Here is a 21347-nt window from a genome sequence, read left to right on the forward strand (position 1 = left end):
CTGTCATCAGACAATTGTTCTGAGTAAAGCGGTGAAATGCATCTTTCAAGAATGTGGCCTTGTGAAGCTGCCTGAAACAGCTCAGGCCTTTCTTCTGAACTTAACTGAGGCCCAAGCAAACACTCATCCCCAGGCTCATCATTCCCATCATGAACATCTACATGAAAATCATGAACATCAACATGAACATCAGACACAATCACAGACTGACCTTCTCTAATTATTATTATTATTATTATTATTATTAAACTTTATTTGGACCCTGCTAGCATCTCCCGAAGGACTCGATGCGGCTTACAACAACAATAACAATACAATGCAAGCAAATTGAAAACATAAGCAATAACAACAACAAAACATAACACTATTACGCAATAAAACCAGGGCCAGGCCAATGAAGGGTACAGGTTAAAAAGTGCTGGGTGTAAGAGGTGATATGTTGGGATTCTGGGAAAGTGCAATGTGCAGAGAGTCTTAAGCTCTAATAAAGTGCTTCTGGGACGTAGTGCTGGAGGTTATCCTATTCAGGAAAGGCACATCGGAACAGCCAGGTCTTCAAGTTCTTCCTAAAGACTGCCAACATAGGTGCTAGTCTAATGTCTTTGGGGAGGGTGTTCCAAAGTCGGGGGGCAACCACAGAGAAGGCCCTGTCCCTCGTCCCCACCAAATGTGCCTGCGACACAGGTGGAATCGTGAGCAGGGCCTCTCCGGATGAACGGAGGGAACGCGTGGGTTCATATACGGAGATGTGGTCACGCAGGTAGGCAGGTCCCAAGCCATTTAGGGCTTTGTATGTAAGCACCTGCACCTTGAATTGGGCTCGGTAGGTAAACGGCAGCCAATGGAGCTCCTTAAACAGGAGGGTTGACCTTGATCTGAATGTGTTGTCTAGGGTGTTGCATATAGTAAACATTCAAAATCAAGGATTCCATCCTGTGTCTCCCCCCCCCCCCCCCCCCGCCCCCAGTACTCTGGACTGTGTGTATGTGCCCTCAAATTGCTTTCCAACACATGGTGACCTCATAAATACTATTATTAGTAGTATTAGTATTATTTGAAACACAACAAGATGAGTCCACAGCAAACACTCTGTCACACGTCGGACACTTCCCAAGTGTCCAGGACTGTGTGATGTATTGGCAAATAATGCGTGCAGATCTCAGCAAGGTGGCTTCTTGCAGCTGGCAGATGGTAATTTTGTCAGCACTGATTGTGTTTAAGTGCAGGCCAAGGTCTTTAGGCACTGCACCCGATGTGCCAATCACCACTGGGACCACCTTTACTGGTTAATTGATTATTATTATTATTATTATTATTGGGTAATTAATTAATAATAATAATTAGAAACACAACAAGATCTGTACACTCTGATGGTTTTTGTATTGGATCACATGTCGGACACTTCCCAAGTGTCTAGGACTGTGTGTGACGTATTAGACAAATAATGCTTGCAGATCCGAGTAGGGTGGCCTTTTGCAGCTGATAGATGGTAATTTTGTCAGCGCTGATTCTGTTTAAGTGCAGGCCAAGGTCTTTAGGCACTGCACCCAGTGTGCCAATTACCACTGGGACCACCTTGACTGTCTTCATATTGTTGTTATTATTATTTGAAACACAACAAAATGAGTCCACAGCAGACAAGATCACTTTGCTGGCAGTTGTATTGGATCACACGTCGGACACTTCCCAAGTGTCTAAGACTGTGTGATGTATCGTTGAATAATGTGTGCAGATCCCCTGCCATGCGTTGCTGTTGCCTAGTCTGTGTCTATGTGTTTTGTGTGTGTATGTTTGCATATATGTGTGTGTATATATTTCTGTATATGTGTATAGATGTGTGTTTGTGTATATATGTGGTTTTGTGCACGCATTGTTGTCAAGACCCAGAAACCTTAATTAGAGCCAAACACAAAATAAGAGTTCAAACACAGCTTTATTGTACAAAAATAGTCCTTCAAAGCACTTTTCAGTGCAAAGAGTCTGAGGAGTAAATTGGCATCAAAAACAAAGTGATACCAGTAACAAAAATATAACCCGGATTATAGTGCTGCTTTATAATCTGGATTAAACTCAAAGTTAAGCACAAAAACACAGTCACAGAAGATGGAAAAACAAAGTCCCAAAACGAGGAATTGTTCAAGCACAAAGTTATAAGAGTTCAAAGTCCAGAAAGCCAAAAACGATAGTCAAACCAGTCCTGTGGTCAAGCCGTTGGTAAACAAACACTGGAACGCAAAAATCACCGAGGAACAGGAATTCAGAAACACACGAAGCTGTAGCCCAAGGACCCAATTCAAGAGTTGGCAGTACAAAGAGTTATGTCCAATAAAGACGCAAAGCATCATGCAAACAGAACCCACTTTTATCTCAAAGTTCCTCATCAGAGCTTGATGAGCTCCCCACCCTTTTGTCATCGCTCTCAGCTGCCCCCAACCCTGCAGCTGAATCCGAGCACCCATCCCTTCACCTCTGCCAGCGTCTGCTAAGACTTAGATCCTGCCAAGAGGTCCCTGGCTGCCAACCCTCAGTGAACCCCTCAAATTCCTCACTAGAGGTGGGTTGATTGCAAATGTCCCTTATTTGTTGAACACGGGTCCAATCCAATTGCTCCTCTTCCATATCACTCCCAGACCCAGAACTCCTTTCAAACCCCAGGAAATCCTCATCCTCTGTTGGCACACTAAGTATTTCCCGGATGCGCTTCCTCTGCAATTCCCCTCCGGCTCGCGAGCAGCCCTTTTTACACCTCTGCTCTCTTCCCCATCCCCCATCTCGCAATCAGAGAAGCCTTGAAACGTGTCAGTTCTCCCTCTGACTCCTGAGCAGACCTTTTCTCCCTGCTACCAGGAGTAGCAACGCTACCAACATGCTGAACTATTTTTTTTGTTTTTTGGCTTTTTAAGTCTCTTCTGCTGTGTTTTTCAGTGTTTTTATGAGTCATGTTCACTCATTGGCCTGGTAGGTGTCTAGTGTCCAAATTTGATGTCAATTCGTCCAATGGTTGTTGAGTTATGTTAATCCCAGAAACGAACATTACATTTTTATTTATATATATTATTATTCACAATTATTACTACTACTATTATTTTCCCACTTTTATCTCTTGGCTGGGATGTGGTGTAAACCTGTATAACACAGTTTGACTACATTGAACAGCATTATATGCGTGTGAGAAATACATGATGAAACTGCCATATAATGTAGTTTGAAACTGCATTATATGGCAGTGTAGATCCAGCCTCAGAGAGAGTTTGACCATTTCCTTCCTCTGAAATCGAGCCGACAACACCTGAGATTTGTTGGTGATGTCCCATCCAAGTGCCAACTGGGGTCAATTGTGCTTCGATCTTGTGTCCAGACAGAATCTGGTGCCTTGAGGATATCTACTTGAGGGTGACACTTTTTAAATGACTGCTGTTGGATTGTACTCAAAGCCTAAACTTTCCTTTTTCCCTTTCTAATCTTTTTAGCATCATCAGCGAATCACTCAGGGATCAGCTACTTGTCACCATCCAGAAGACCTTTAACTACAGCCGGAATCAAGCGCACCAGCTGTTTGTGATTCTCATGGAGTGCATGAAGAAGAAAGAACTAGTAAGCAACTGATTTATTTATTTATTTACTTATTTGTATACCGACTTTCTCAGTCTTTTGGCGACTCAAGGCGGTTTACAGGCAACAATATACATAATATCAAAATGCACATAAAACATTAAACACAATACAAAACCACAACAGAAATAATAAGCGACAGCCAGGAGACAAGTGTTTTTACAGTCTCTTCCTCAGTCCCCCAGCGGGCTCGAGGGCGGGGGAGAAGCAGCAGGATTTCCTCCTTTTCCTCCTGAGGTGGCAGGCAGATGTAGTAAGCAACAGCCAGGAGACAGCCGTTTTTAAAGTCTCTTCCTCAGTCCCCTTCCTCCTCTTAGCTGGCTTGGGAGGGGGAGAGTAGCATCAGGATTTCCTCCTTTTCCTCCTGAGGTGGCAGGCAGATGTAGTAAGCAACAACAGGAGACAGGTGTTTTTAAAGTCTCTTCCACATTCCCCTTCCTCCTATTAGCTGGCTTGGGAGGGGGAGAGTAGCATCAAGATTTCCTCCTTTTCCTCCTGAGGTGGCAGGCAGATGTAGTAAGCAACAGCCAGGAGACAGGTGTTTTTAAAGTCTCTTCCTCAGTTCCCTTCCTCTTCTTAGCTGGCTTGGGGGGCAGGGGAAGCAGCAGGCTTTCCTCCTTCTCCTCCTGAGGTGGCAGGCAGATGTAGTATTGTTGCTGGGGTGAGGGGCTTCCAACCGATGACCCAGGAGACATGGTGGAAACCTGTCTTCCTGGCTGCCCCCCTTCACTCTTTCATAGACTTGTATATCTCCAAGAAGCTATGGAAAATATTAAATTCTGGTCACTTTGACTGTCAAGTCAAACTTGGTTTAAGGATAGGGGCTATCATGCATGAGACGCAGATATTTCCTATATAGGAAATGACAGTTCGGGATGGCAGCTCTGAGAATCCTGGCTGGTGGGTTCTGGAAGCTGCCATCCCAGAAAACAACTTCCCCAATCTCTGGTTTTAATCCATGTTGAGTTGATGACGTTGGTGTGATCTGCTTAAACAGCCTCCTGGCTCACTGATTTCAGTATCAGCATGTGCATCCAGCTTTTTATATACCCTAAATACTCGAGCATAACCCTACCCAAATATAAGCCGAGGCACCTAATTTTACCACCAAAATAAACTGGAAAAACGTAGTGACTTGAGGATAAGCTAAGGGTGGGAAATGCAGCCGCTACTGGTCAATTTATGGTTATCAGGATCAAAATTAGCACACTTGTAGGCAATATTTACAACTTTAAGCCTGCCAAGTTTCACAATGTTTTGGTCATCCACTGATTTTTTAGCAAATTTTAAAAGTTTTTACAAATATATATAAAGTAAAGGTAAAAGATTCCCCTGACATTTAAGTCCAGTTGTGTCCAACTCTGGGGGTTGGTGCTCATCTCCATTTCTAAGCTGAAGAGCCGGCGTTGTCCATAGACACCTCCAAGGTCATGTGGCCAGCATGACTGCATGGAGTGCTGTTACCTTCCTGCAGAAGCGGGCCTTATAGATCTACTTACATTTGCATGTTTTCAAACTGCTAGGTTGGCAGATGCTGGGTCTAACAGTGGGAGCTCACCCCATTCCCTGAATTCGAACCACCAACCTTTCCTTCAGCAAGTTCAGCAGCTCAGCGGTTTAACCCGCTGCGCCACCAGGGGCCCTAAAATAAAAATAGATACCAATAAAATTACATTAATTGAGGCATCAGTAGATTAAATGCTTTTGAATATTTACACAAAACTGTAATTTAAGATAAGACTTCCAACTCTGATTAAACCATTTTTCTAACCTTCTTCAGTGTAAATATGCTTATGTCTCCTTCCAATAATAATAAAAATAGTAGAATAAATGTAATAAAAATAATAATAGAGTGTAATAATAGAAATGTAATAATAGCAGTAATACTATAGTAAGATAATACATGTAATAACAATAATAAAGTAAAATAATAAGTGTAATAACAATAATAAATATAGGAAAATAATAAATGTAATAATAATAATAATCGTAGAGTAAAATAATGTAAATGTAATGTAAAAGGAGTCCCTGGTGGCACAACGGGTTAAACCACTGAGCTGCTGAACTTTCTGAATGAAAGATCAGCGGTTTGAATCCGGGCAGTGGGGTGAGCTCCCACTGTTAGCTCCAGCTTCTCCCAACCTAGCAGTTCGAAAGCATGCAAATGTGAGTAGATCAATAGGTACTGCTTCAGTGGGAAGGTAACAACACTCCATGCTGTCATGCTGGCCACATGACAGGTGATGTCTACAGATAACGCCGGCTTAGAAATGGAGATGAACACCAAACCTGAAGTTGGACACAACTCAACTTAAGGTCAAGGGAAAACCTTTACCTTTACTTTAATGTAAATGTAATAATAAATAGAATGAAATAATAAATGTAATAAAAACAACAATAAATAGATTAAAATAATACATGTAATAATAATAAAAAATAATAAATAATAAATGTAATAAAAATAATAATAAAGTAATGTAAATGCAATAATAATAATACATAGTAATAGTATTGTATTGATTAGCCCTTAGGCCATATCACAATTTCATATTTCCTCCAGGCAGGAGGCAGGCAGGCTTTGAAGCTGCAAGGTTATTCAATACTAATCAAGGTGGCCAATTGCAACATTCACACCTGCCTGAAGCAGACAAGAGTTCTTTCTCCCACCCTGGACATCCACAGATATCTAAACCCCATTTTCCTAGTTTCCAACAGACCTCACAACCTGGGACGATGCCTGCCATAGATGTGGGCGAAATGTCAGGAGAGAATGCTTCTGGAACATAGCCAGACAGCCCAGAAAACTCACAACAACTTATAGACATATTTTTCAGATATTTTCCAAATATTTAGTCATTCCTCTGCTGTAATATTGTTTCCTAAGTCCCTTCCCGTTTATTGTATTGGATCACTTTCTATCCTTATATTACAAAAAGTTACTTATTACTTCTTTTGTTGCTTCACCTGTCCCATTCTGCTTGAATTGTATAACCAATTCTTCAAATTCTGTTATTTATTTATCGTGTCAGGAGCAAGCCAAACAGTTGTATTGCATTTTTAACAAACAAACAAACAAAACACAAGGTTTGCAGGCTTGGTAGTTGATTAAATGTCCTTTGACCAGTATCTGGCCACTTGGAGTGCCTCTGGTGTTACTATAAGTAGGTCCTCCATTGTGCATGTAGCAGGGCTCCAGTTGCATTGCAGCAGGTGGTCAGTGGTTTGCTCTTCTCCACACTCGCATGTCATGGATTCCACTTTGTGGCCCCATTTCTTGAGGTTGGCTCTGCATCTCGTGGTGCCAGAGCGCAGTCTGTTCAGCGCCTTCCAAGTCTCCCAGTCTTCTGTGTGCCCAGGAGGGAGTCTCTCATTTGGTACCATTGATTGAGGATCTGGGTTTGAGCCTGCCACTTTTGGACTCTCACTTGCTGAGGTGTTCCAGCGAGTGTCTCTGTTGATCTTAGAAAACTATTTCTTGATTTAAGTCGTTGATGTGCTGGCTGATACCCAAACAGGGGATGAGCTGGAGATATCACTGCCTTTCGCTACTGGCTGCTACTTCCCGGCGGATGTCAGGTGGTGCAATACCGGCTACACTGTAGTTTCTCCAGACCCCCATGATAATGCGGCATGTCTCATGAAGAGCCACATCCACTGTTTTAGCGTGGTGAGATGTGTTCCACACTGGGCATGCATACTCAGTAGCAGAGTAGCATAGTGCAAGGGCAGGTGTCTTCACTGTGTCTGGTTGTGATCCCCAGGTTGTGCCAGTCCGCTTTTGTATGATATTGTTTCTAGTACCCACTTTTTGCTTGATGTTCAGGCAGTGCTTCTTGTAGGTCAGAGCACGGTCCAGAGTGACTCCCAGGTATTTGGGTGTGCTGTAATGCTCCAGTGGGATTCCTTCCCAGGTGATCCTCAGAGCTCTGGAAGCTTGTCTGTTCTTAAGGTGAAAAGCACATTATGTATTTTAAATTCTGTTCATTGTCTGTATTCTGCTTTTGGGGACTTTGCCTTGAAGGATGAATGGGGAACGCCATCTTGGTGTCCCGCTTGTCATGTGGCATCAACATCTGGGGCAACAAGGGAATCCCTTCCGATTATATAATCTGCTTGTCCTCACAAGCCTCCATCAACGAATGACTTTTCTGCATCCCCCTCCCCTCCCTACCCCTCCGTCCCTCCACCTGATCCAATGGAAAGGCAATCAAGTAGGCAAATTACAGAATGTTCATTTTGCAGGAACAGCAATTAAAACCCTGCTCTTTTAAGGGGGGGGGGGGTTAGATGACCAATTTGATCAGCTTAAATACAAATCCTCCTGTTCCAGTTTGGAGATAACTGGCTGCAGATATCCAGACATCATGTTTGTTTTCCCTTCTCTGTCAAATCTATCCAGTTTCTGCAGAGTGTGGCAAATGTGAGAGGCAAAGGTCCCAGTCCTCCAGAGCAGGCATAAGGACAATTATGGAAAAATTGCATGAGACTGATGACTGTTACAACATCAGATCAATGCTGGTTTACCAACTGCCTTAAAACACACAGCAAGAAGCTTAGGGATTATTATTATTAGTTAGGGATTATTATTATTATTATTATTATTATTATTATCCCTAAGCTTCTTGCTTATTATTATTATTAATAATAATAAGAGCCTACGATCAGATGCAAGCAATCTAAAGGAACAAAAACTAAAGAATGTCAAAATAAAGAATAACTTGATTAAAAATATTGGCTGAATACAAGAAAATTTGAAGAAGATCTTGAAATTGTGAAACAACAAATCATGGCAACAGCCAGAAAAACTGAGCGATATGAAGCTGAACAAAGTCAATTCATCCAATCTGATCAGAGGCGGTTCTACCTGAGTCTGAATCAGCAGGTGGCTGTGAAAAATGAAAAACCAGAAAAAACAGCTACAAATGCATTCTAGGAAGATCTGTTGGAAACAGAAAAGGGTTACAACAAAAAAGCTGAGTGGATAAAAGACTTTGAAAATAATTTTTTAGAGAACAAAATGAGAACCTTGGAAATAACAACAGAAATGATCACTGAAAGAGTGAAGAAAGTCAAGAACTGGACATCACCTGGCAATGATCAACTGCACGGATTTGGCATAAATATCTGATTAGTCTGCACTCAAAAATGGCCGAACAATTCAATGAGATGCCACAAACTGGAAACATCAGCAAATGGATAGCAACTGGGAAGACATATTTGATACAGAAAGATCCAGCAAAAAGGATAATACCAGGAAACTACAGGCCAATAACATGTCTGCCTACAATGTTCAAACTGCTAACAGGAATAATAGCTGATCAAATCCAGGATTACTTGGAGGAAAATAGCATCTTGCCAGTAGAACAAAAAGGCAATAAAAGAAGAAGTAGGGGCACGAAAGATCAACTTCTAATTGACAAAATGATACTGGAAAATTGCAAAAGCCACCAAACAAACCTCTATACAACTTGGATTGGTTACAAAAAAAGCATTTGACTCACTGCCACATTGTTGGATTATCAAATGTCTAGATGTCATCGGGGTTTGTGAAAATATTAGAAAGTTCACCGAAAATGCAATGAAACAATCGAAAACTGAGTTGTTTGTGGGCAAAGAAAGCTATGGAACTATTAACATCAAGAGAGGAATTTTCCAGGGCAACTCACTGTCACCACTGCTGTTCATCATTGCAATGATCCCACTGTCAGTAATTCTACAGAAAACAAACCTAGGCTACCAAACAGCAAGAAATTCACCCAAATTTCCCACTTACTGTACATGGATGATCTAAAGCTTTACAGAAAATCAGAAACTGAAATTGAGTCACTGACCAACACAGTCAGAATCTTTAGCACTGACATCAGTATGGAGTTTGGCCTAGACCAGTGATGGGCAACTTTTTGAGCTTGGTGTGTCAAAATTCACCCAAAAACTGAGCATAACATGGGTAGTGTGTCACTTTGAAGGAAAACCCCCCCATAATTTCACGATATTTAAAGTTTAAATAACAAAAATGTATAATTGCAATATACAGTATAATTTTAGGCAATTAGGGGATAACTAGCCTAACTGAACACAAGATGGCACATGTAACTGTCTTTTAGGAAAGGGCAGAAATAGGGGTTCATAAGGATGCACAACAGTAATAGTGGTGAACCGGAGTCTGTACTATGTTGCAAGATTGTGTTGTTTATGTAAATTAAGATGGCTACCGCTATTTCTAATGGTGGGAAAAGGCACCCATAGCACAGGCCCTTGCCTCTTCCAGCTTCCCCCTCACTTATCTCAGAAATGGTCAATTAGAAATCCACGACACCCCAGAACAGTAGATTGGGTGATGGTTGCTGTGGTTATGTGGTTGCTGGTAATGGTGATCACAGGGCCCCCAGAGATGCATTGCGCTGCTCCCTGCTCCACTGGCCGGAAGTGAGATCAAAGATTCTCTAACAGCCTAACTGGAAGTCCCAGACCTAGATGCTCTGTGCCGGAGTTTGTTGTATTGGCCTAAAGACCTCCGGTACAGAGTGACTACAATACATTACAGCAAATGTTTCATCCTCGGCTACTGCACCTCAGACCTCACCTCTGAGGATGCTTGCCATAGATGCTGGCGAAACTTCAGGAGAAATGCCTCTAGAACATGGCCATATAGCCCAAAAAACCCCACAAGAACTTAGTGATTCCAGCCATGAAAGCCTTCAACAATACAGGTACTGGATTGTTCAGTAGACTCTCCTCTGCAGTTCCATTTTGGCGGGAAGCATTAGCATTGAACGGTTGTATTGTTAAAGTGCAAAGTATGGAACCCTGCGCAGATGGTCAACACTACTTAAGCAACGTGCAGTCATTGAATTCTTGACAGCAGAAGGTGTCACCCCAAAGGAGATTCATCAGAGAATGCAAATGATTGTGTTGATGTGATTACTGTGCGTTGTTGGGCAAGTAAGTTTAAAGATGTTGAGGTGAGAATATCAGACTTGCGTGACAAACAAGGAGTTGGACGTCCTGTGACAGCAACCACCGAGTTTCACAAGCCAAAGGTTGACAGATTGATTCAGGACGATTGTCGTATCACTCAGAGAGAAATTTCAAGCATAATCGGCATTTCACAAGAATGCGGAAACAGAGTGTTTACTTCTTCTGTGAAGGCTTCAGAAAACGTGTTTATTGTTGGCAGAAATGTATCCAATTGTCTGGTGATTATGTGGAGAAGTGAATAGTGGTAGTCAAAGAGCACATTCTAAGGATTATTTCTGCATTTGATTATGCTTGATTTTTCAAGCATAATCAGCATTTCACAAGAACATGTGGGTCACATTATTGCTTTGTTCTGCTATCAGAAGATCTGTGCACGATGGGTACCCAGGAAACTGACGCCTGAAATGAAAGCGCATAGACTTGAAACTTCAGAGACTGGATCTCACCACCATACAACATCCTCCATAAAGTCCAGATTTAGCACCGTCTGACTTCCATCTGTTCCCGATAATGAAAGAAGATCTGCGGGGACATCATTATGCTTCTGATGAAGACGTTGAGAGAATTTTGAGACGGTGGTTGCGGAAACAGAGTGTTGACTTCTTCCCTGATGGCTTCAGAAAATTATTCACAATCAAAAGGTTGACATAGATTCATAGAATCATAGAATCAAAGAGTTGGAAGAGACCTCATGGGCCATCCAGTCCAATCCCCTGCCAAGAAGCAGGAATGTTGCATTCAAATCACCCCTGACAGATGGCCATCCAGCCTCTGTTTAAAAGCTTCCAAAGAAGGAGCCTCCACCACACGCAGAGAGTTCCACTGCTGAACAGCTCTCACAGTCAGGAAGTTCTTTCTCATGTTCAGATGGAATCTCCTCTCTTGTAGTTTGAAGCCATTGTTCCGTGTCCTAGTCTCCAAGGAGGCAGAAAACAAGCTTGCTCCCTCCTCCCTGTGGCTTCCTCTCACATATTTATACATGGCTATCATATCTCCTCTCAGACTTCTCTTCTTCAGGCTAAACATGCCCAACTCCTTAAGCCGCTCCTCATAGGGCTTGTTCTCCAGACCCTTGATAATTTTAGTTGCCCTCCTCTGGACACATTCCAGCTTTTCAATATCTCTCTTGAATTGTGGTGCCCAGAATTTGACACAATATTTCAGGTGTGGTCTAACCAAAGCGGAATAGAGCATGGGGAGCATGACTTCCCTAGATCTAGACACTAGGCTCCTATTGATGCAGGCCAAAATCCCATTGGCTTTTTTTTGCCACCACATCACATTGTTGGCTCATGTTTAACTTGTTGTCCACAAGGACTCCAAGATCTTTTTCACACGTACTGCTCTCAAGCCAGGCGTCCCCCGTTTTGTATCTTTGCATTTTGTTTTTCCTGCCAAAGTGGAGTATCTTGCATTTGTCACTGTTGAACTTCATTTTGTTAGCTTTGGCCCATCTCTCTAATCTGTCAAGATCGTTTTGAATCCTGCTCCTGTCCTCTGGAGTATTGGCTCTCCCTCCCAATTTGGTGTCGTCTGCAGACTTGATGATCCTGCCTTCTAACCCTTCATCTAAGTCATTAATAAAGATGTTGAACAGGACCAGGCCCAGGACGGAACCCTGCGGCACTCCACTTGTCACTTCTTTCCAGGATGAAGAGGAAGCCTTGGGGAGAATCACCCTCTGGGTTCGTCCATTTAACCAATTACAGATCCACCTCACCGTAGTTTTGCCTAGCCCACATTGGACTAGTTTGTTTGCCAGAAGGTCATGGGGGAACTTGTCGAAGGCCTTACTGAAATCCAGGTACGCCACATCCACGGCATTCCCTGCATCTATCCAGCTTGTAACTATCAAAAAAAAAGAAAAAAAAGACAGATTGATTCAGGATGGTTGTATCACTCAGAGAGAAATTTCAAGCATAATCGGCATTTCACAAGAACGTGTGGGTCACATTATTGCTTTTCTTGGTTATCGGAAGATCTATGCATGATGGGTACCCAGGATGAGATAACTGTGAGACTTTGGTGATCTGGGGATTCTCAGGCTTGTAGTCCAAAAGGTGATATTTATTTATTTATTTGCAGTATTTATATTCCACCCTTCTCACCCCGCAGGAGACTCAGGCCGGTTTACAATGTATATGTCACAGCTCAGGATAGATTCACCTTGCTCAAAACACCACACACCAAGGCTGTAGGTTTTGTAGTTTACTGAAGAGAAAGCAAAATCATAAACATAGAAATAAAGTTGCAAAAGTTCAATAGCCAAAACAGAGTTTAAATGCAAAGGCAAAGTTTCCAAGGTCCAAAGGCAGATAATCCATTAGCATTAGTCAAACAAGAATCCATGGCAGCATGACAAAGTCCCCAAAAACCAAGATCAAAACCAAAGTCCCAAAGAGCCAAAAGCTTTCCCCAAAAGCCGGGCCAATTCCAGAGAACTAAGCAAAGTTGCACTGACTAAGGATTGACTTCAATCAGAATGTTAAATATGTTTCCCTAGCATGAAAGCATTACATTGACCTCAAACTTCCCATTTGTTGGCAAGCCGAGCACTTCAGCGTACCCTTAATTGCGAATGGTCCTCTCTAATCAAATCCCCATCACCTTCAAGGCCGGATAACTCATTATCCTGGGACTGGTCACCCTGGGAATCGACAGGTACTGATCTCCCAGAAGGAGCAGCCGACTCCTCCACCTGCAGCTGTGAAGTTTCACTTAAATCATGACCATCTAAAACAACATTCCTTTCTCTGGGAAACAGAAACGCTGTCTCTTCTTCAAAATCAACACTGTCTGCCTCAACAACAGGGCCATGTTCAGAAATCTGTACCCCATCATCCTCCTCATCCTGAGGAAACTCAGGCTCAGAAAGCTCAGGCTCAGACTGAACCACAACAGTATATATACATGGCAAACATTCAATGCTATAAACACACAACTTATATAGACAGACACACAGAGGCTATTTAACATTCCAACTTTTTCATGAGGGTATTCTATCCACCAGGGGAGCTGTCGCTTCACCGTCCATTTGTGACACTGATGAGTACTTCCTCATTCTTTGCATGCTTGCTGGAGATTTTCATGCATTGTAAATTAGCCTCCCTGCATAAGCGGTACCTAAATTTCCTACTTGACAGATGCAACTGTCTTATGGGCTGCAAAAGTCGACAGCAAGCTACACTAATTGCTGGAAGCACACTCCGACCTGGGCTAGCTTCGAACTCATGACCTTTTGGTCAGTAGTGGTCTTAATGTAACTGACTCCCAGCCAGCTGCACCACAGTCCCAGTGCTATTTCCAAGCTTGAAGTCGATAGGAACTTTAGAAGGGTCTACCCCAGAAGGAGAGATCCTGCAGCCCCACCAAAGAGGGATCGCTACGTTGGTGAGCAAAGAGAAGCCTAATTTTAAGCAATTTATTTTCCCTAAGTTCCCAAAAAGAATCTCACCGAAGTTGAAGAAAGCGCCACCAAGATTAGTTATTCAGCTGAAAAGGATGCAAAGCGGCAATCATTCGCCAAGCTAAGCATACATGTACACAAATAAATGCCATTTTTATAAAAAAAAAAACAGTGTGTGGTTTGAATCTCCTCCCCCATCCCCCGCCCCCCGGCCTGGCTTGAAGGTGATTGGCTGGCACCTCAACAGCTGGGAGGTGGCTCGTCTGCCCTCGAGCACCTCGGCCAATTACAGGCTTCTGCTGCCTTGGCGCGTCGACGAATCAGGAGGGAGGGAGGTGGGACAAGGGAATACAATGCATTCTTGAATGGATTATGGAGTCACAGGAAATGTCCATGTGGCTCAGCGAGTCCTAAATGGCCTTCAAGCGAAACCTGTCTATTGTGTCGTGGTTGATCTGAGATAAGCATTGACTACTTAATTGAGCTGTGGTGTTGGAGAAAAGTGCTGGGTGTGCCTTGGGCTGCGAGAAGATCCAACCAGTCCATCCTCCAGGAAATAAAGCCCAACTGCTACCTGGAGGGAAGGATACTAGAGACAAAGTTGAAGTCCTTTGGCCACATCATGAGGAGACAGCAAAGCCTAGAGAAGACAATTATGAAAGTAAAGCAAAGTAGAAGGTAAAAGGAAGAGGGGCCGACCAAGGGCAAGATGGATGGATGGCATCCTTGAAGTGACTGGACTGACCTTGAAGGAGCTGGGGATGGTGACGGCCGACAGGGAGCTCTGGCGTGGGCTGGTCCATGAGGTCACGAAGAGTCGGAGACGACTGAACGAATGAACAACAAACACTTAATCTGGGTTTTCCTCTTGCAGTCAGACAGGGCCACAAAGGAAGACTTTGGTGAATGTCTTCAGTGGAAAGGCTTGAAAGGAAACAGGTCAGGAGGGGGGGGGGGGGGAGGACTTTCCGAAGGTCCTCTTTCCTCCTATTGTAATATGATTAAAAGTCTGCCAAGCGATTATCTCCCTGATGGTCAAATCCTCCGAAATCAGAGAGATATTTCTTTGTTATTTTTCCATGCAAGAAATGTCCTTAGATAAGGGTTTCCACAATCGCTAATTGCTTTTCTTTTCAGGGGCAAGGCAACTTCCTTATACATTTTTCCAGCAAAGGGATTGGGGCAGAAAGGGTCAGGAGAAGGTTACATACACAGGAGAAAATATGAAAATATAGAAATCATAATACAGAGAGTAAACCCAACTACCCTCCCATAGTTCATATTATTCATAGGAAGGTCCATAAAGGGAAATATATCCAGGAGGGGAAAGAGAGTCCCTTGTTTGTGAGATGGGGGACCATCAGGAGCCCAGGTGTGTCTCAGGTGGGAAAAGTCAAATACTTTTGTGGCATGATTTTCAGTAATAAATTGGTTGTCTCCTGCTAATAGGGCATAAAGCCTTGATTAAATGATACACACCAAATTGACCAAGGCTTAACCCTTATTATCCAGTCTGGTGTCCTTGCCCTTAGCAAAACTGTAAGTTACTATCTCTTATAGGGGGGGGGGGGTCATGTTCGACTTCAAGCTAAGAGTACAATCAAGTTGTCAATATTGTTTTCCTTGCATTATTGGGTGCATGCATATGCTTTTCAAAACTAAGACACGGGCTGCAGAGTTGAACAAAATTCTTCAACAATGGGATTGGGGAAATTGGAGCAACCTCTTACGCTTTTTCTTCTTTGTGTCTGTTAAGATCACGGTGTTCCGCATGGGATCCGAGGGACAACAAGATATTGAGATGTCTATCTTGACGGCATTGCTTAAAGGTGAGTCATCCAAGCAATGATGTAGAAACTGCAAAAAGATGGCTCTCTCTGTCTGCATATTTATTTCGTTAACAATATGAATACTGGACCAAGTTTGAATTCTTAAATGGGGCTCCCTTAGTATAGAGACTATCAGAGCATTTGGAGCATCAACATTTCCAATACAGCACCTTGATTTGTTTCAAATTTAAAGACTGTTAGAAATACAGTATACTAAGAAAAAATGGGTAAATATTAGGCATGGGCAATCCATGGTTCTAAATGTTTCTAAAATACTTACAAAACTAGAGGACGCTGGTGCTTTGCTTCTAAAGTGTTGCTAAAGTTCTGGTGGTGAAAATTTCAGAACTCAAACAAAACTTTCAAAAATTCATTATTATTTCATTGTATTGTCGAAGGCTTTCATGGCCGGAATCACTCAGTTCTTGTGGGTTTTTTCGGGCTATATGGCCATGATCTAGAGGCATGTCTCCTGACGTTTCGCCTGCATCTATGGCAAGCTTCCTCAGAGGTGAGGTCTGCTGGAGCTGGGAAAAAAGGGGTTTATATATCTGTGGAAAGACCAGGGTGAGACAAAAGGCTTTTGTAAGTTGGGCTAGGTGTGAATCTTTTCAATTGACCACCTTGATTAGCATACAATGGGCTGACTGTGCCTGGAGCAAACTCTTCTTGAAAGGTGATTAGATGTCCCTGCCTGTTTCTCTCTCTGCTGTTTTAATTTTAGAGTTTTTTAATACTGGTAGCCAGATTTTGTTCATTTTCATGGTTTCTTCCTTTCTGTTGAAATTGTCCACATGTCTGTGGATTTCAATGGCTTCTCTGTGTAGTCTGACATGGTGGTTGTGAGAGTGGTCCAGCATTTTTGTGTTCTCAGATAAAATGCTGTGTCCAGGTTGGTTCATCAGGTGCTCTGCTATGGCTGACTTCTCTGGTTGAAGTAGTCTGCCGTGCCTTTCATGTTCCTTGATGCGTGTCTGGGCGCTGCGTTTGGTGGTCCCTCTGTAGACTTGTCCACAGCTGCATGGTATACAGTAGACTCCCGCAGAGGTGAGAGGATCCCTCTTGTCCTTTGCTGAACGTAGCATTTGTTGGATTTTCTTGGTGGGTTTGTAGATTGTTTGTATGTTGTGTTTCCTCATCAGCTTCCCTATGCGGTCAGTGGTTCCCTTGATGTATGGCAGGAACACTTTTCCTCTGGGTGGATCCTCATCTTTACTCTTGTGGCTTGTTCTTGGTCTTGCAGCTCTTCTGATGTCTGAGGTGGAGTATCCATTGGCCTGGAGAGCCCAGTTGAGGTGGTTCAGTTCATCTTGGAGGAGGTGGGGTTCACAGAAATGTCAGGAGAAATTCCTCTAGAACATGGCCATATAGCCCGAAAAAACCCACAAGAACTGAGTATTATTTCATTATTGGCAATTTTTATGACAGAACCAATTAGGAACTGCCATTTATAACAAAATGTTGAAAGTTTTGTTAAGAGTTCTGAAATTTTCACCACCAGAACTTTAGCAACACTGTAGAAGCAAAGCATCAGCGTCCCCTAGTTTTGTAAGTACTTTAGAAACATTTAGAACCAAGGATTGCCCATGCCTAGTAAATATGGAAAAAATAATAAATAATATTAAAGAAAAAGAAATGATATTTAAAGATGTGATTCGAAAGCTTTCATGGCTGGAATCACTGGGTTGTTGAGAGTTCTTCGGGCTGTCTGGCCATGTTCTGGAAGCATTCTCTCCTGACATTTTGCCTGCACCTATGGCAAGAAATCTCAGAGGTTGTGAGGTCTGCTGGAAACTAGGAAAATTGGGTTTATATACTTGTGTGGAATGTCCAGGGTGAGAGAAAGATATATAATATCCCACCCTGGACATTCCACAGATACATAAACTCAATTTTCCTAGTTTCCCCTTGGCAGAAGCAGACAGCCTTTGAAGCTACAAGGCTATTCAGTACTAATCAAGGTGGCTAATTGCAACATTCACACCTGCCTCAAGCAGACAAGAGTTCTTTCTTCCACCCTGGACATCATTCCACGAATACATAAACCCTATTTTCCTAGTTTCCAGCAGACCTCACAACCTCTGAGGATGCCTGCCATAGATGCAGGTGAAACGTCAGGAGAGAATGCTTCTAGAACATGGCCAGACAGCCTGAAAAACTTACAACAACCCAATATTTAATGAATGGAATGGGAGAGGGGAAACAGAATGTAAGGAACCATTTAAAGGAACAATAAGAGTCTGGGAAAAAAGGAAAGAAGAAATTAAGTTCAGACAATGAGAATAAACTGGAAATAATATGGCAAATTAAAGCATTCAGCCCTCTCAGGTTGTTTTTAAACTATAAAGACCAAGCCAGTCTGCATATTTATTTATTTATTTATTTATTTATCAATCATGTCAGAAGTGAACTGAGAGTACAATTTTAATGTATTTAAAAACTAGAAGGTTTAAAAATTTGGCATTATGTTAAATGTCCTTTGACCAGTAGCTGGCCACTTGAGTGAGTGCCTCTGGCGTTGCTATAAATGGAGTTCCTCCATTGTGGATGTAGCAGGGCTCAGATTGCATTGCAGTAGGTGGTCAGTGGTTTGCTCTTCTCCACACTCGCATGTTGAGGATTCCACTTTGTAGCCCCATTTCTGAAGGTTGGCTCTGCATCTCGTGGTTCCAGAGCACAGTCTGTTCAGTGCCTTCCAAGTCGCCCAGTCTTCTGTGTGCCAGGAGGGAGTCTCTCATTTGATACCAGCCACTGGTTTATTTTTTTTATTTATTTAAAAAAAATTCTACCCTGCCTATATCTGCCCGAAGGCGACTCAAGGCGGCGTTGAGGTTCTGGGTTTTAGTCTGCCACTTTTAGCCTGCCACTTTTGGACTCTTGCTTGTTGAGATGTTCCAGTGAGTATCTCTGTAGATCTTAATCTCCGTGGTGGTTCATAGGGGGAGTTGCGTTTGGACAGGTAAATTGGGCCGTTTAGGGCTTCATATGTGGTTCTAATGCTTATATTGTCTTGTTAATTTTATGTTTATGCCGTTTTTTTCTTGTATGTATTGTTTATGTTTCTTGGAAACCACTCTGAGTCCCCTTGGGGAAGATAGAGCGGTATATAAATAAAGTGTTGTTGTTGTTGTTTATAGGCCAAAGCCAACACTTTGAATTGTGCTCAGTAGCAAACTGGCAGCCAGTGAAGCTGGCGTAACATGGGAGTTGTGTGCTGTGGCCAACCTTCCCTCACTCTTTCTCTCCTTCCTTCCTTCCTTCCTTCCTTCCTTCCTTCCTTCTTTCCTTCCTTCTTTCCTTCCCTCTTTCCTTCCTTCCTTTCATTTTTTCCTTCCTTCCTTCTTTCCTTTCCTTCCTTCCTTCCCTCTTTCCTTCCTTCCTTTTCTTTTTTCCTTCCTTCCTTCCTTCCTTCCTTCCTTCCTTCCTTCTCTACCTCTTTCTTTCCTTTCTCTCCCTTTTTCTTCCTCTCCTTCCTTCTTTCTCTTCTCCTTCCCTTCCACATCCCATCTTTTCTTTCACTTCCTCTTTCTCTCCTTTCTTCCTTATCTACCTATTCTTGGACTGCAACTCCCAGCAGTCCTCCTGATCGATCTACCTACCTACCTACCTACCTCTATCTAATCTATCTATTTGGAGGATTGCTGGGAGTTGCAGTCCAAGAATAGGAAATAGGAAATATGTACGGATTGGGATGCTCTCAAAGAAATCCAAGGAGAAGAAAGCTTGCAGCTTGGAAGCACTGAATTTGAGCATCCTCCTCCCCTAAAGGGCCTGGTCTAGGGGATGCTGGGAGCTGTTGTTTGTGTGCATGCGCTGTATCATCATTTAGCTTTTTTGGGTTTTTAAGTCCTTTCCATTTAGGGGGGGGGAGGGATTTGTGAGTGATGGTCACTCGTTGGTCTGTTAGGGATGTAGTGTCCAAATTTGATGTCAATTTGTCCACTGGTTTTTGAGTTCTGTTAATTCCACAAATGAACATTACATTTTTGTTTATATAGAAGACTAGCCATCCCCTGCCATGCGTTGCTGTGGCAAAGCCTGTGTATATGTGTATATATTTGTGTATATGTCTATATATGTAGTTTTGCACATGTGTTATAATGTATTTTTTAATTTTTGGCTTTTTAAGTCCCTTCTGCCATGTTTTCCATGTTTTTATGAATGATGGTCACTCGTTGGCCTGATAGGTGTATGCTGTCCAAATTTAGTGTCAATTTGTCCAGTGGTTTTTGAGTTATGTTAATCCCACAAACGAACATTACATTTTTATTTAGATGATATAAATATATATTAAGATCGTCCGGGGAGGCCCTGCTCTCGGTCCTGCCTGCGTCGCAGGCGTGGCTGGCGGGGACGAGGGACAGGGCCTTCTCGGTGGTGGCCCCTCGGCTATGGAATGCCCTACCCGCAGACATCAGGCAGGCCCCTTCGTTGCTGGAGTTCCGGAGGAAGGTCAAGACATGGCTCTATGAACAGGCGTTTGGTCAACAAGGCAACTGAACTCATGAAGGCGGTATAAATGAACAAAGGAATGGTAGAAGGATTATGAGAATGGAATCTGATTTTTACTGAGGCGTTGATGACTATGTTGTGTTGTCTTGTATTGTCTGTCGTGTATGTTGTGTTTTAGCTAATTGTTCTGTTATATAAATTGCATTGTAAACTGCATTGAGTCGCCGAATTAGGCTGAAAAATGCGGTATAAAAATAAAGCAAATAAATAAATAAATAAATAAATAAATAGATATAAGAGTATGTCTAAGGGGAAAGGGTGGAGGGTGAGAGTGGGGTAAATAATAATATAAATAAATAAATAAATAAATAAATAAATAAATAAAATTTCCAATGCTGCCCTTTCCTGGGAAACTTTTCTACTTGCTAGAATTCTCATCTTGAGAGGTCAAATGTCTCATCCTGGGACAATAATCCCAGGATTCCATAAAATAAATCCACGACAGTTAAGGAACGATCACTATGCTATAATTGCATAACGTCCCCTGGTTGGTTTTCTTTTCCTTCTTATTTTGTGCATTGATTTGCTTGAAAGTTGAAACTGTCTCCCATTACGGAATAAGTATCGACCCTTCCTTTGCTTCCTTAGGGACCAACGCATCCGCACCAGATCAGTTGAGCTTAGCCTTGGCCTGGAATCGAGTGGACATCGCACGGAGCCAGATCTTTGTCTTCGGACACCACTGGCCGGTCGGTAACCATTTCCTTGGAGAAATTGTTGGATCCCTTTTTAAACAAAAAGCAGTCATAATTATTTCATTTTGTGTGTGAAAACATTCAGCATTCTCATATTGTTTCTAAACTATAAAGACCAAGCCAGTCTGCATATTTAGTTATTTAGTAATAATAATAATTATTATCAAGGACCTTGAGATCGTCCGGGGAGGCCCTGTTCTTGGTCCCGCCTTTGTCACAAGTACGTCTGGCGGGGACGAGAGACGGGGCCTTCTCAGCGGTGGCCCCTCGGCTATCGAACGCCCTCCCTAGGAAGATTAGATCTGCTCCCTCCCT

The 21347-nt window shown here is 42.6% G+C and overlaps 1 protein-coding gene across 10 annotated transcripts in view; it reads left to right on the forward strand.

Moving 5' to 3' along the window:
- The window catches only part of TRPM1 (transient receptor potential cation channel subfamily M member 1), a 188486-nt gene that overhangs the window by 104816 nt on the left and 62323 nt on the right, over positions 1-21347 (forward strand). For all 10 annotated transcript variants that reach the window (XM_060755791.2, XM_067471244.1, XM_060755792.2 and 7 more), the window contains 3 exons: positions 3471-3594; positions 15753-15825; positions 20926-21026. In XM_060755791.2, the coding sequence (XP_060611774.2) occupies positions 3471-3594; positions 15753-15825; positions 20926-21026 (298 nt within the window). The remainder of the gene's footprint in view (positions 1-3470; positions 3595-15752; positions 15826-20925; positions 21027-21347) is intronic.

This window comes from Anolis sagrei, chromosome 9 (assembly GCF_037176765.1).
Source record: "Anolis sagrei isolate rAnoSag1 chromosome 9, rAnoSag1.mat, whole genome shotgun sequence".
Lineage (NCBI taxonomy): Eukaryota > Metazoa > Chordata > Lepidosauria > Squamata > Dactyloidae > Anolis > Anolis sagrei.